The 15,823-nt window shown below is 24.0% G+C and overlaps 2 protein-coding genes across 2 annotated transcripts; one reads left to right on the top strand and one right to left on the bottom strand.

Annotated features, from left to right (window-relative positions):
* Window positions 1–11,630: 11,630 nt before the first annotated feature.
* Window positions 11,631–12,861, top strand: LOC129617964 (mitochondrial import inner membrane translocase subunit Tim22). Its single transcript, XM_055532951.1, has 4 exons — window positions 11,631–11,932; window positions 11,989–12,113; window positions 12,339–12,532; window positions 12,629–12,861. The coding sequence occupies exons 1-4, from the start codon at window positions 11,817–11,819 to the stop codon at window positions 12,782–12,784; spliced, it is 591 nt and encodes a 196-aa protein (XP_055388926.1). The 5' UTR covers window positions 11,631–11,816; the 3' UTR covers window positions 12,785–12,861.
* Window positions 12,862–13,014: 153 nt separating this feature from the next.
* On the bottom strand, window positions 13,015–14,061 carry LOC129611709 (eukaryotic translation initiation factor 4E1-like). Its single transcript, XM_055525028.1, has 2 exons — window positions 13,774–14,061; window positions 13,015–13,706 (listed from the first exon to the last, which is right to left on the bottom strand). Exons 1-2 carry the CDS (start codon window positions 13,950–13,952, stop codon window positions 13,241–13,243), a joined length of 645 nt encoding a protein of 214 aa, XP_055381003.1. The 5' UTR covers window positions 13,953–14,061; the 3' UTR covers window positions 13,015–13,240.
* Window positions 14,062–15,823: the final 1,762 nt, after the last annotated feature.

The raw sequence follows: 15,823 nt of genomic DNA, 5'->3' as shown, positions 1-15,823 counted from the left end.
ATACATATAATATTATAAATTAAATATTAATATATTGTCTAAATTGAAAAAATTGCACAAATTTGAAAAGAAAAAAAAGGCAAATGAAAAGAAAAAAATTAAGTAAAAACTATATGCTATCTTATATGTTACAGAAATAAATACATACATATATACATATGTGGATAAAATAGCAGAATATTAGAAAACTAATATTATATAGTAGAAAAATTTTCTATTAACAAAAAGATTTTGAATGCAAAAGTATTAAAATAATCAAGTATGAATATTAAATTTTATTTTTAAATTTTACCTTTATAATTTCTTTTATACACACATACATACATTCATTATTAAAAATCACGTCTAATTCCTATTCTGGTAGTCGTAAACGTGAAAAATGTACATATGCATAAATAAAATTAAAAAATCGGCAAAGATAATTTGTTATCAAAATTAATTAATTTATTTTATACTAAAATTTTATTCTATTAATTTTTAATTGATATAATTACGGTTCTTGTATTTTACAGAAGAAAAATAATAACAAATATGAAGCAATCTGAGTTTCTAATAAAATTAATGGAAGACAATTCTGATAATTTTGAGATAATTCAAGTAAGTGGTAGCAAGTTGCTTTTAAGTTGGTCAATTAAAATTTTGAAGCCTTTTTTTGGAAATCCGGGAATACTTTAGAAATCAAAAAGCAATCTAAAAAAAAGTTTACGTTTTATTTTAATATTTAAATGCATTTATACAAAGTTCCTTTAAAAATGATTTTTTTAAAATAATAAAGGAAGTTATACAAACGATTCATAAAATCCCAAATTATTCTTATAAAACTTTTTCCGCTTTTGTTTATATGCATTACCAGAATATTTTTCACCTCATTCTATTTTCAATTTTCCGCTCCCTTATTGCTTCCAAACTGAAAACATGTTTTATCGCCTCTACAGACACGATTACCAGAAAGGCATATTTGAGGTGACGTGACGGAACGTGATGACGTGATAGATTTTTATCAAGTCCGTGACGCGACTAATATGATATGGAGGATTATTTTAAAGATAAAACACAATATTACAGCTTATTCTGAGTATCGAATCATTAAGTGATAGTGATATTTATCGTAAAAGTTTCCAAAACTTTATTGTAGAAACGATTCATTTGTATGAATTGGTTTGCGTTTGCAATAACAATACTCAGAATAAGCCCTATCATCATATTCAAATTAAAATTTATATTCACTACACCGTTAGAAAATAAAAATTGCCAGAATTTTACTTTTTAAAATAATATTTTTTTCACTTAATCATTTAAATGTGTGCTTTATACACAAATTTTATTAAAATAATTTTACGGCTTACCCAAATTCTTATTTCACAGCAAACAATTTGCGTCTACCTACTTAGGACAAAAATAAACTTGACTTACATATTTAACAAAAAAATTTTTATTTTTTGCAACTGGACTTTTACAACGACCCAAATTTGTTGCTCATATGCATAGAAATAATCAACCAATTTTCAACCATACAATCAACCAATCAAAAAAGAAAAATAATTTCCTTGAATCTAATATTTGAATTCAGGGTGCTAAAACAATAAAATTGTAAATCAAATATCAGCGTTTAGAAATTGAACATTCACTAGTGTTCTTGGAATTCTAGATATATTAACTAATCGCTTACTAGCGTCCTTAAAGTTCGAAAAAGGTGTTCAAAGAATATAATCTTGCGCAACATTTTTGCTAAACAATAAAATACAGCTTAGTTCTGCTTAGATCAGATTTTTTTTATTGTCTAATGACAATCCGTATCTTAACACATTATTATCTATCAAAGCCAAACTTCCATTTTTAAAAAATTTCACTCTTCTTATATTTAAAACTATTTGTTTTTCATAAACTAAGTAGTAATTATTGTTTGCTGGAGAAAATTATTAATAAATAATTTACATAAGTGAAATAAATATTTTAATATTAGTTTGCAAATAGAAAATTTATTGTGCGTAGAAAATAAAGTAAAAGTACATATATGTATAAAAATACAAAATTATCAATTAAGTAGATTTTATAAATACAAAACTAAGATATTATGTATACACAGTTTTAAAATGAGTTCAACATTAGTATGTATTGTGTACAAATAAGGCTTTAAATTAAATTTCACATAACATATCTTGTTAAAATTAAAAACTGAAGACAATGATATTGAAAAGGACAAAAATGAATATTATACACAAATATTATGTAAATGTGTGTACCTATAAGATACATGCATACATATACATGCATCTACAAAATAACAATAAATATACATATTAGGTATAAATGTTATAAAAGTAAAGTCAATTTAAAAATAAAATAATTGAAAAAAAAATGAATTATAAACAAAATAAATAGCAAGATGTGCAAAAAGTGATTTAACTTACATATAACTTACATAATAAAATAAATAATTATTGTTCTATTATATCAATTTATTAGTTTTCATATACATACACAAAATCATACACAATATAATATACATACACAAATGTATGTGCGTTTGAAAAACTAAAAACACATTCTTAAAATTAAACTTTTAATAAATCATAGGAAGCCCAACTGAAAAGGTTTACTTAATTGAATTGTGATCTAGAATCTAGATAATGCCTGCGTAAAGCGTGTTGCGAAAAGTATTTGCTTAGTTAAAGTTATATTCATATATAAGTGCATTAATCTGTAAGCAAGTATATATGAATGCAATTAAATGTAAGACTTATATAATCTGAAGAATGTACTGATATTGCATTGCACGAAATTTAAAGTTAGGATTGTTTTTTAAATTTCTTTTTGAAAATTCTAATTAAAAGTTCTGCTGTCGTAAATTCTAAGGTAACATTTATGGAAAAAGTTCTCATAAACTTATGCATTAAGGCATTTTCAAATTGAATAATTCTTTTTATTACTTAAGTATTTTCATTTTTAAAATAATAAATTTACTAAAATAATAAATTAAGAAATTCAAAATGAAGCAGTATACCTATGTACATTTCACAAACTGTAGTTTTCGTTTTAATATTTGAAGAAAATATTATATTACAAAGTCCATATATTAAAAAGAATCATCTTCGAACAAAGTAAATAAGGCATATGAGAGCACAAGTGTATTCTTTTTACCATTTTTATTGTTGTGACAGTGTGATTCTATTATATATATAATACATTGCAACATTATTTTGAACTTCACACTTTATCATATAGTTAAAGTTAGGCAATGTTAGTAACATTCTCATTAATAAGGACATGCACCAAAATGCAGATCTAACGTCAACTTAAATTATTCAGCAATACTGTTTTAATTACTGAATAAGTCAATTTGATTTGCATCTTGATAGATGTCCTAAAATCCAAATAAATTACTTTATGCTTTTATTTTAATACATTATATTTTATAAGGCCTTAAAGGATGTTGTTTCATTATGCGAATTATGGTAAAATTTTTTATTATGCACATATATCTATGTATGTATGTATATGAAGGTATGCTTAATTGATGTGTGTGTGTTCAATACTATAACATTTGATTTAAAAAAAAAACAAATCAAAAAACAGAAATTTAGTTGAATTAAAAAATTATAGCTTTTAAAAATTGCGTATCATATACCTATATTAATCAGGAATATTTTATAATTCAGAACTACTATTGCCTAAAATTGCAGGCATAAAGATTTGAAGGATTCTAATTAAAACTATTTTATACAATTTAGTTTATATTTTGTTTGAAAATTTTGTTTTTTGCTTGGTTTGAAAGTTCTATGACTTCAAATAACAGTGAAACAGAATCGATTTAAAATTTATTGTATATGAGTTGTAATTGCTGAATTCTGTAACATTACAGTATTATTGCAATTTTAAAGTCACTTTATGTATAACATTTTGTTTATTCATGATTTTCTTTTTATCTTTTATTTACAAAATTAAGGCAGCTAAGTACAAATTAAAATTTGTACATACATAAACTAATATTTTATATATATATTTTTTTATATTTATTTTATTAATATGTTTAAAAATACTATGTATATGACTTTTAACATAAAATATGTAAAAAATATACTGTAAAAATTTAATTTTATATCTACGATATCAATTTACTCTTACTATAATTAATATTAATTTATATTTAAAAAAATAGTTCCTATTTATTTTTTACATATTATATGAAATAAACTCTGTTAATTTATGTCAAATTATGAATATATATAATACGAAATTAAAATTGAATTCATAAAAGCAGATCAGAAATTAATTTGGATAATAAAGGTTATAATAATAATAATATGTCATAATTTATATTAAATACAACTGTGTTAAATTTTAAAAAATATGCTTAAATTAAATAGATTTTATAGTTGCTTTTTTGTCAAATGTAAAACCAAGTGTCAGTAGATTTTAATTATATGTAGTTGGTTTTTTTCAATGTTGGCTTAAACTAATTCTCGACTAATTTTTAGTTTACGATTACCGGCTACAACTTTTCTTTTATAGAAAACAATCATTTTAATAAAATCATATAGAATTTATTAATCTTTTGGTATTCGAAATACGGAAAACAATTTGAAAGTACAATAATAAAATTGAAAAGCTTATATTCATTATTTGTATTTTCTTTCAATGTCAGGTTTTTTTTTTAGCTTTTAATTGTTTTAAAACACCTGGGACTATATAAAATATATTTATGTGTATTACAAATAATTTACATAAAAATATTTTCCTCCTGATCAAAAACAATTAAATTGTTGTTAATTTCTTTTTATTCAGCAAGTAAAATTCGATTGCTAAATAAAATGAATTATGATAATAATTTTAAAATTCCTTATCAAAGAGTTCGATAAACTTAAAATTCAATACCTTAAAAAACTTATATATACATACATATATATTTTATTTGTTTGAAATTTGATATGTTATACTTTCCAAAATTAATTATTTAAAATTAATTTTGTCAATTTAGAATTTTTTAAATTTTCAAAAAATTATTTTAGAAAACAAATCTAAAGTGTAATCGTATGCATAGTATACCTTGAATTCCAAAAAGTAGTACAATTATGTACACAATTGCAGATACACTGTTGTAATACTTAATTCAGTTTATAAATTACTGAGTTGCGTATACCGTATATCATTACACATATATCGTATATCGTACACATTAGAATTCAAAGATGTTTTTTTTAGATATATTACATGTATTTGAGAAATAAAAATTGTTATTACGTATAAAACAAATTATCAAATAAATTAATTTTATTATTTAATTAATGTTATAATTCTGAACAAAAGGAAAAGAGATACAAAAAGTTAATTAAATAAAGTTTTTAAAACTTTAGAAATGTACCTAAATTATATCAAAAAAAATTTAATTTATATAACATAGATACATTGTACATATTTCATTTTAAATACAAATTAAAAAAAAATTACATATTATATTTTAAATCTTATATAGATTAATTCTTTAAAAATTTAAATTTATATAAAAAGAAGAAAATATTTACATAACTTCAATATTTAATTAAGTGTCTATACGTTTACTTTTTCAAAACTATATATTTTTAATACATTTTATACAATACATTCTTATTAATTTTGTAAAATTAATTTAAAATACAATTATTGTTGTAATAAACGAAAAGAAAAAAAATAGATGAACTTTTGCCAAAATTTTAGAAGTATTTCATATAATTATATAAGTATTTAAATACAAGTAGTTAAAATAGTTACAAGGTAATTATTATAAAATTGACGAAAAATATCAAAATGAAAATACATACATATATTAGAAAGAAAAAAATATTAAAAGTGAATTTTATAAAATATATGTAGTTAGTTGAATATCCCTAACATTCAAATAACTGTAAAACAATATTTTTACACATTTCTATTGAAAAAATGTCACTTTACTTCGAAATTGCAGTAACAATATGTTTCGCTACACAACTCATAACTCTAACTGTCTTTTAATATGTTGCATTTTTCAAGTAAGTTATTGTATTACTCTGTTAGAATACATACTCTTTGTCAAACGAAGTTTATATCTACATCTATTCAGATTACAGGAGAATAATACGTTATACTCAGTGTTGGGATATTTGGTCGAATATATTGTGCTAGATTAGGTAAAATACAATGCCAAATTTCTAAAACTTGGTAAAAAAATAGTTTATATTTTTATAATTAGTGGCGATTGTTAAATAAAAAGTATACGTGGTACATATATCACACAATGAAAGCTGTCTATAGACATTTAAAAAAAATGACAAAAACTCAAGACTAAAATCCATTATGCCAAAATTTGGCATTAACAGTGTTAAAATCACAACACTGGTTATAGCGTAACGGATACAACTATTGACACCCCAGTAGCTATAGCGCTTTTGGAGTATTTATAATTAATAATTACAAAAATTAATTATGGTACGCTTGCATTATGCATAACATATTATTCGAGAAATCTACATAATCCGATGCATTTTTTATGCAAATTATTTCAAATAAAATAAACAGAGCACTATAGTGTTATCAACTGGATAAATATTTAATTACCTACATACATACATATATCTATACATAGTACGTTACCTAGATTAGTCTGTACACTAATTTTTAAATGTAATTGAACTTTAAAAAATCCGTAAATTAATGAATTATAATATTCGTAAACGACATTTACGAAAAAAGTTAATTAAATATGCACTTTTTTCTTACACAATTTTATTTTATTTTAAATTTTTATTCAAGAAACTGGAAAAAGGAGTAGGCATAACAAAAAATTGTAAAATGTGTAAAGCTTATAAAAATTCTAAATATATGTACATATACATCCACACATACAAGCATCCATAAATATTAATGAAAATTCGACTTTCAAAGTTAGAAATTCAAAGCTTGTGTCAATGTATAAACTGAATATACGAGTTTCAAAAGCTTGTGCAGATTTACTGAATGTCAATTTCAATTCAAAATTTCATTGGGATTTTTTAAATTTTGGGATGAATTTAAAGTTAAGAATTTAATTACTCAAAAACTACTCTGAAGATTCGAATGAAATTTTTTTTGTTAAACTAAAATATTGGTTTTTATTACTTCCCAAGGATATAAGAGTTAAATAGAAGTTTAGCTTAAGTTAAAAAAGAGTTTGTGAAGGATTCATTTTAAATCTGTACAAACAATTAAAAAAAAAAGCAGTATTAAAGTTTTTTTGGAATATTTTGTTAAATTGCTACATAAATTTTCAAATAATTTGGTATTAACATAAATATTTTTTTACAGAAAGTTTGAAAAGCAAAAAAATTAAAGGTGATATCTTAAAAAATTCACAAAAAAGAGAAGTTTAACAAATAACTTTAAGATGCTTTAACTTGCTTTAAACCTATTAAACAACCACTTAACATCCAGTGAGTGTTCAGCTAAACGCAGTAATCTAATTTGTTAATTGTAAGCTAGGGTTGAAAAAATTTAGGAGCATAATAAAATTTAAGCGTTGGGTACAATATACAAAATATTGTACGCAAATGGGAATATTATAAGACAATATTATTTTATTAAATTCACTTAAAAATTACCTAAGAAGAGCAAAAATGTTTACCAAGCTATACTACATATTCAAGTACGTCATAAATCATATTAATATACCTATGTATATTATACATATAAAAATGATCACATAAATTAAACAAAATATGTAAATTTGCATACTTTTATCTATATACATATATTAATGTTATTTATTATTATATATTTTATGTAAAATGTAATTTTTTGGTCAAAAAACATAAAATTATTCAAAAATTATAACTATCGCCATAAATTAATTGTTATCATGTGCATAATATAGATACATGCAAATTAGAAATATTACTTAAATATAAATTTCTTACAAAAAGTTGAAAATATATAATATATGTATAAAGTACTAAATATCAATTAAAAACATTATGTATATAAATATGTATGTAATTATAATATACAACATCATAAGTACATAAAATAAATTGATGTATTGCTTTATATAAAATTATTATTATAATAAAAAAAACATATATACATATGTAGATACATTTACGAAAATCTTGTATTTTTCAAATACAAAAAAAAAAGAAATACAAACACAGAAAAAAATTAATTAAAATTAAATAAAAATGTTTAGAAAAAATTGTTTAAAGTAACGAAAAAATTTTCCTTTTTTTTGTTTTATTAATAATTTTTTTTTAGGAAATTTTTAATTAATTTGGAATTTAATTTTCTCAACGTGGTCGTTGGATTATCTATAATTAGTTGTGTTATAAATATTATTCTTGCAACAAAACGGTAGTGTGTAATGCAAAATCAATAAAAGAATTTAAAGAAAGTTTGGAGGTATACGAAAAAATCAAAAGTGAAAATAATAAACAATACGCTGATAGAAATAGTGAAAATTATAAACGTGTAGTGTGAGAGAAATTGTGAAAAACAAAGGAAATAGCCCAAAATATTTTGTTTGTAACCAATATAGTCCTGAAAACGCGGAAATTTAATACGGACACTGGTAGTGAAATATGTTGAAAAAGTGCCATATATCAACAGTTAATCAAAAATAATATTACAAAAATTTATAGCTATCAGTATCAGGTTTAGAAGCAAATATAACAACGAAAGGTTCATGAGATATATACATATGTATGTACTTACATTAATTAAAAAATGATGTCGCGGAAAATCTAATACAATAACATTCAGATGAAAATTGTGACAACTGATATTATCCCGATTTATAGGCCAGCTAGAAGATTTTCGCCCAATGAACAAAATTATAGGTAACCATAGAGGGTCAAGTTAACAAACTTCAAGTAGCTGAATTTTTTATCACCCTTGCTTTAGAAAACGAATTTTTTCATGTTGTGGTTGAAAAAATGAGAGTTACTACAGATGAATTTCAATAGAATATGAACTTTGGGTTATGCTCCATTTGCATTCCAAAATTATATCAATTACTTATATTATGAGAAATTTAATTAATGAAAATATAGTAATAATTTACTTATTCGACAGAGTAATACCATTAGTTATACAATTCGGGTAAGATACGGCTTAGACTGATATTAAAAGTTGCTGCTGAAATTGAATATTTTCATTATCATATTAAGAATGGACATATTTCGTCGTCTATTGCAAAATCAAAAGCAATTTTAAATTTTTCCACTCCAGCAACTGTGAAATTTGCAAAACTTTTTAGGTTTATCCAGCTATTTCAGAAAATTTATTCACAATTTTTCAATTAGGAGTAAACTGCTAACAGATTTATTAAATAAACAAAGTCATTTTGAAATAGAAGACATCCAAAAGGATTGAAAAAGGAATCAAAAGCAGTTTTACAGTACAACCGGCTATGAAAATATTTGAGTATAGTGTCAATACAGAATTTCACACTGATGCTTCTAAAAAGGATACGATTATCATTAAATTTTACGAACAGAAAACAACACTGATGCTGAAAAAAAAACGGCAGCTGCAAGATCCAAATTTTTGAACTATTGTTGAAGTTGTTAAATGCTTCAGAATCTACATATCTAATTACATCTGTCTGGTATAAGAAAGTTTTTAAAAACTTCATAAAGTTTTTACATGCAAAGCGTCTGCGATAATACTTTTTGAACAAGAATGATGACGTTATCGTTTTCTCAATCTTTAAAGTTTTTCAAGTTTTGTAAAGTAAAATTTTGTGTTTTAAAAACGTTTAAAATCTTACAGCTTTTAAAAAATAACGTCTGTTTTTCTTGTATATATCAGAAGGTTTTTTTTGAAAAAAAATTTTTTAATGAGCAATAATTTTTTTTTCTTTTAAAACTTTTCAATTAGAAATAAAATAAATAGAATGGATTCTCTAATGGTTTTTAAAGTTTCACTCTTTTATAATCAAAAATCAAAATTTATGATTTTTTGTATAATCGTATAACCAAAAAATTCGTGTTTGATAAATACTTACTTTAAAATTTGACGTTTATCACATATTTATAAAGTTTTTAAAAGTTCTTTCAAGTTTTCCATCTGGTTATGTTTTTTTTTAAATGAGAATATTTTTTCTTCTTGCGAGAAATTACATCATGTTTCTCTTGTTAAAGTTTTTTCAAATTTTATCCCAGACAGATAAAAAATCGTAAAATGAAAAAATATTTTAAAATATTTTTTTTTAGAGTTTACTTAAAAAAAAAATTTTTAATTAATCCTTCTTACAAATTATTATAGTAGAGATCAGACAAGAAAATATAACAAATACGTTCCAGTTACGACTTTGACAATACTCGGAGCGAAGAAGGATACAACTAGAAAAAATTTACCTTCATTGTTTTTTAAAGATGCCGCTTGCTTAAGTATTTCTAATTCGTTGTCCCAAACAGATCAATTTTTAACTTGTTACTTACTGTAAAACCTTCGCATGTACCCTAAGAAAATGTGATTTACAGGCAAAAGTAATCTCATTAAGAATGGATTAAGCAATACGTTCAAAAGAAAACATACAAGAGAAGCAATTAAAAAAAAAGACGAAAGGATATTGTTCAAATAGAAAATGAAAGGTATTACAATAAAAGAACAATTGGTTGTTCCACGTAAAAAATTGGTGATACAGTCGCAGTTAAGAGAGTATAATTGGAAATCAGTTTAAAAATTCGGTTTAAGTTTTTAGGTCCTTGCAAAATGATTGCAATAAAATGATTTAATAGATATGGCTTCACGAAAAAAAGAAATCACGAAGACAGTAATCTTACGAAGTCTAGCTTTTTTATACCAGATAGACTTTAGGTCTGTCTAGGATAAGAAAGTTTTTAAAAACTTTTAAAAACTTTATAAAGTTTTTGCATGGGTAATACTTTTTGAGCAAAAATGAGAGAAAATTATAACAAAATGGTAACAGAAGAAAATCAGCTTTGATAAAGTGCGTATGTAGCGCACGAAATATATTAGCAAAAATAAAAAAAAAGCATTTTATTCCGAATAAAAGGAAGTTTTCTTTCCATACCAATAAAAATAAAATGATAACATTCTCATTTTCTCAATGTTTAAAGTTTTTTCAAGTTTTGTAAAGAAAATTTAGTGTTTTAAAAACTTTTCAAATTTTACAGCTGTCAAAACATATGTTTTTCTTGGTTATGTCTGAAGGTTTTATTTTTGAAAAAAATTTTTATCAACAATAATTTTATTTTTCAAAACTTTTCAATTAGAAATAAAAAATAAAATGGATTCACTAATGGTTTTTAAAGTTTCACACTTTTATAATCCAAAATCAAAATTTTGGATTTTTGGTATAACTAAAAAATATGTATATTTGTGTTTGATAAATACTTTGAAATTTGAGGTTTATAACATATTTATAAAGTTTTTAAAAGTTTTTTCAAGTTTTCTGTGTAGTTTATTTTTTTTTAAGTGAGAAATTTTTTTCTTTTTGAGAGAAATTTTGTCATTGTTTCTCTTTTTAAAGTTTTTGCAAGTTTTATCCCAGACAGACCTTTTATGTTCATACAAATTTTATCCTCGACTGTAAAAGGATGACAGAAAATCAGACTGTCAAATATATGTTTTTGACAGGTCGTGTATACATTACTAATGTTACTAATGAAATGAGCTGCAAATTACATACATACATGCTAATTTATTATCAAAAACGAAAAAGGCATTTAAGAATCTTTCCAACCTGTTATTTTATCATGCCTTAAACTTTTACTATTAAAGTAAATGTTTACCGAATAACAAATAATCTAAATCAAATAAAATCTGAAAAAAGTTTTTGGCATAAGTGCATACATAAACTACTAAACATGTCCTTATTTCCTCAACCTCCAAATGTAAAAGCAGAGAATGATAAAAGAAGAGCATTTTTTGAAAATAAGGAATTGGATGATTTAGCCCGATTATATATTGGGAACTTTCAAAGGCTTGTCGCATTTAATTAAGAAATTTTGAAAATGTTTTAAATTAATAAAATTTTAGATACCGTGAAAATATAGTAATTCCTAGAAGTGTTGGACCAGTTAGCATAAAAACAAATGAAGAAAAAATTATAGAAAGCGTTCTTGATAGCTGTTCATTTAAATCTGTGTTAGCTTGTGTTTTGGGTAAGGAAAAACTACGGTCATTTTAAAATTTCCTCAAATGTATATAATATGTTACATGTATTCTGTTTTACAACATGTATAATACATTTTATTAGTTTTTAACTATCAACCAAATTATAAAGAACCAGAAAAATTTAAACTAGAAAATTAAATTATGCTAATGATATATTTCATTAACTGTTGGTACCAAATAATATTGAAGTAAAAGCAAATAAAATTTTATAGGTTACGGCCTGGGTGCCGCAATTGGGTTATTTAGTTCCTCCGTTAATCCAAATATAGCGGATCCTTTAGCAGCAGAGAAGCAACAAACGGCTAGAGAAATATTTCGTGAAATGAGAGCAACAACACATAGCTATGCAAAAAATTTTGCTTTGATTGGAGCTGTATTTTCAATGGTTGAATGCCAAATAGAATCAGTAAGTAGAACTTTTATAAAAATTCGGTGTATTAAAATAAAATTGATAAATAGTAACTTTTTTTGTATAAATTGTCACACTTCATATTCATTTCAGAGTCGAGGAGTTTCTGATTGGAGAAATGGGACATATGCTGGTGCAATCACAGGCGGTTTGATCGGTTTAAGAGCTGGGGTGAAGGCAGGAATAGTAGGTGCAGCTGGCTTTGCATGTTTCTCGACAGCGATAGATTATTATATGCGTCATAGATAATATGTGGAATAAATTATCTGTTTATTTTAATTACATACTAGTTAGTTGGACTAATAAATATCACTTAGTAATTCATAGTTTTTAATTTCATTGACTCGAGTTTGTAAACGGAAAACTTTTTTCTAGCTATTTAGCTATTTTCAGGGTTTCAAAACGTATGCAGAAAGAAATACTTATTAAAGGGCAAACTAAATGTAGAATATAGTATTTTCTGGAAAATAAAAATTCGATTTCCAAAATACATTTTTGATCTTTATTTAAAATATGTATTATATGAGTACAAAGTTGAAAAGGGACCCATTTGCATTGATATAATATATAAAATAATACATCAAACGGATATAACATGATATATAAAATTAATTAAAAAATAATTGAAAATTTTTCTATGCAGAAGATGAACTGATAATCAAATAGAATATTTTCAAGAAGACAAATTCACCGTTTAAAAATATTTTATAAAGTGTATGTAACTTTCACTCCAGAACCTTGTTTGACCATGGTATCCTTATGCATTTGATAAACCAAGCCAAATTTATCGGTTAATTGTTCCATACGTAACGATTCTTTTAACTTAAGACCAATTTCCATAACAGCTTCTTTGTTACTGCCATCAGCGGTCCAAACTGAAATTTTATCAGCTTTTGCTCTAATATTGACGACAGCGCCGCATATCTGATCTGAATGTTCAAATGTTTCACCAATTAAGCATAAAAGTACATCCAGCCATAAATTATCTAATTCGGTTTTCCGTTGTTGTCTATTTAATGTTATAACCCAACGGCCACCTTTGATGTTAGCTTCATCCTCCCACATTGGCCTAATTCCTTTTTTGAATAATGAATAATCACTTCCAATTCTTACTTCGGAAGCTAATTTAATATGGTTATACAAACTCCAAAAATCTTCAACTGTTTCAAAACTAAGTACAATAATATTCTTTGGCAATGTTAAAATAATTAAATTTTAAATTAAAAAAGACTTTATACCTTGTAATATCATTTTGTAATTCTTCCCATGACTTCGTACGATCGCTTTCTAAATACCAAAGAGTCCATTCATTTTGAAGTGGGTGTTTCATTAAACATTCTGCCGATGTTTCACTTTCAACCTTTTTTTCATCTGTAGACTCCTTTTTTTTTTCAACTTCAGATTCGTTTAATACCATTTCGATTTTTTTGTTTAAAAAACTACAAAAAATCCAGACAAGAACCCCAAATATATATTTTCTTTTACGAGTGCAATTCCGTAGAGAATTACGCTAACACAAATTATTTATCTTCCTTGCGCTGTCGTGTTATGAAGCGGTCAGAGCTTTAATTAATTATACAAAAAACGTTCTCTAATTCACAATTATTTTTTCTTGACATATTATACTATACAGAATATGAATAATATGTCAGATTTCTCACTTACTACAAAAATATAAATATGTCAAGTTTTCCAGATTGATATATCCACACTAGGCAAAAGACGTGATGTCGCGGATGTGTTATTCATTTTTCAGCATACGAAAACTGACTTAATCTCTCTCGAGATTTTAAATAAAATTGTTACTACCTCTAACTTTGCGTCTCATTCTCCTCTTGATATTGTTCCTTTTCATAGGACCAATTATGGCAAACAGGAACCTGCCAGTAGAGTGCTGAGTTTACGTTGAAAAAACTTCTATTTGCTTATAGTTAAGTAGTGCTTCTAGCGAACAAGAATTAAAGTTTTATTTTTTCATTGTATTCAATAGAGTTTTTTCAGTAATAAGTTTTTATATTTTTATAATAATTTTAAAAATGAGTATTTAATTATTTGTTATAGTTTATAAAATATATGTATGTATGTGTGCTTACTTTAGTTTTCGTAAAATACTTGAGCTAAACATAAATAAATAGATAAATTGATATTAGCCACCTTTAACTTAAAAAGTAAACAAAACAAATCATTTTTTCACTTACTTAATTTTTTTTATTTATTACACTTTTTTATTGTAAAACTCTATTTTTATTTAAAAGATCTCTGCAAAATATTCTTTTTTTTTAAAACAAAAAATATATTTTTTTTCAAATTTTGAAAAATTGTCTAACGAAACATAAATATTTTATGAAAATTAGCATTACCAAGCATCCATATTTTAAATATTCCACAATCAGAACAAAATATTGAAAAATTTTTATGATTTCTGTATAAAAATTTTTAATTTTTTTCAAAATTCAAACCTTTTTTAAATTAGTTGATGGAAAAAATTAAAAAATATCAGTTATAATAAAATTTTAACTATTTTATTTTATTTAATTATATTATTCCACGGGGGAAAAATATTTTAACTTTTTGATTTAAACTGGCAACAATTTTTTATGTTGCAGTACTTAAATAATATTCTATGCTGGCTTGAAAAATTTTCTACTACTCTTTGTTCATACATATATGTATTATAATATTATGAGCACAGAAAATTGTAATTGAAATATAACATTTGCTATTTATTAAAAGTTTGACATTAAGGTGTAAAATTGATATCCAGATATAAATATTCATTAGAATTTATCAAAGGTTATAGATTTGGTCTAATGTGTATTATTTTCAAAAATATTTTAACGAGTGAGAGTTTGGATAATAGCAAATTTTATATTTGAATAACAATTTTCCGAACCCGTAACAGTTAAATAGTTGACATATCAATATCAGTAGCTTTTGTTCTTAGTTATTGCGTTTACATGTGAATCAAAGATTGAGAATCATGATTGAGATTAGTGAAGATTCACCATGTAAATATCGTCAATTAATCGTTTTCATTAAACTTTTGATTGACGTAAAGTGTAAAAGTTAATTCACTTCAATCTTCATCAACAAACAAACATGTGATTTTGTTTAAAAAACGATTCTATTTTGTGAATAATATATGTATATGAAAAGCGTTAAAAAAGGCTTGTCATGTAAAATTTTTAATACATTTTTAATATACGTATTAAAAGGAAGCTCCTTTTTATTGGGAATGAAATACATATTAATTCTGCTAAAACACATATAATATATTTCGTGTGCTAC

The sequence above is a fragment of the Condylostylus longicornis genome, unplaced genomic scaffold (assembly GCF_029603195.1).
Source record: "Condylostylus longicornis isolate FDR11 unplaced genomic scaffold, ASM2960319v2 ptg000001l, whole genome shotgun sequence".
NCBI classification, from domain to species: domain Eukaryota; kingdom Metazoa; phylum Arthropoda; class Insecta; order Diptera; family Dolichopodidae; genus Condylostylus; species Condylostylus longicornis.
Note: the sequence above shows the minus strand (reverse complement) of the source record. Positions and strands in the feature narration are given on the sequence as shown.

What these genes read in the sequence shown, in the direction of transcription:
- LOC129617964 (XM_055532951.1), top strand. Translation starts at nt 11,817, where the DNA reads ATGTCCTTATTTCCTCAACCTCCAAATGTAAAAGCAGAGAATGATAAA. An exon ending in TATATTGGGAACTTTCAAAG is followed by an intron (nt 11,933 to 11,988) that starts GCTTGTCGCATT and finishes ATAAAATTTTAG; the next exon opens with ATACCGTGAAAATATAGTAA. An exon ending in TGTGTTAGCTTGTGTTTTGG is followed by an intron (nt 12,114 to 12,338) that starts GTAAGGAAAAAC and finishes AAAATTTTATAG; the next exon opens with GTTACGGCCTGGGTGCCGCA.
- LOC129611709 (XM_055525028.1), bottom strand. Translation starts at nt 13,952, where the DNA reads ATGGTATTAAACGAATCTGAAGTTGAAAAAAAAAAGGAGTCTACAGAT. An exon ending in TTACAAAATGATATTACAAG is followed by an intron (nt 13,707 to 13,773) that starts GTATAAAGTCTT and finishes TATTGTACTTAG; the next exon opens with TTTTGAAACAGTTGAAGATT.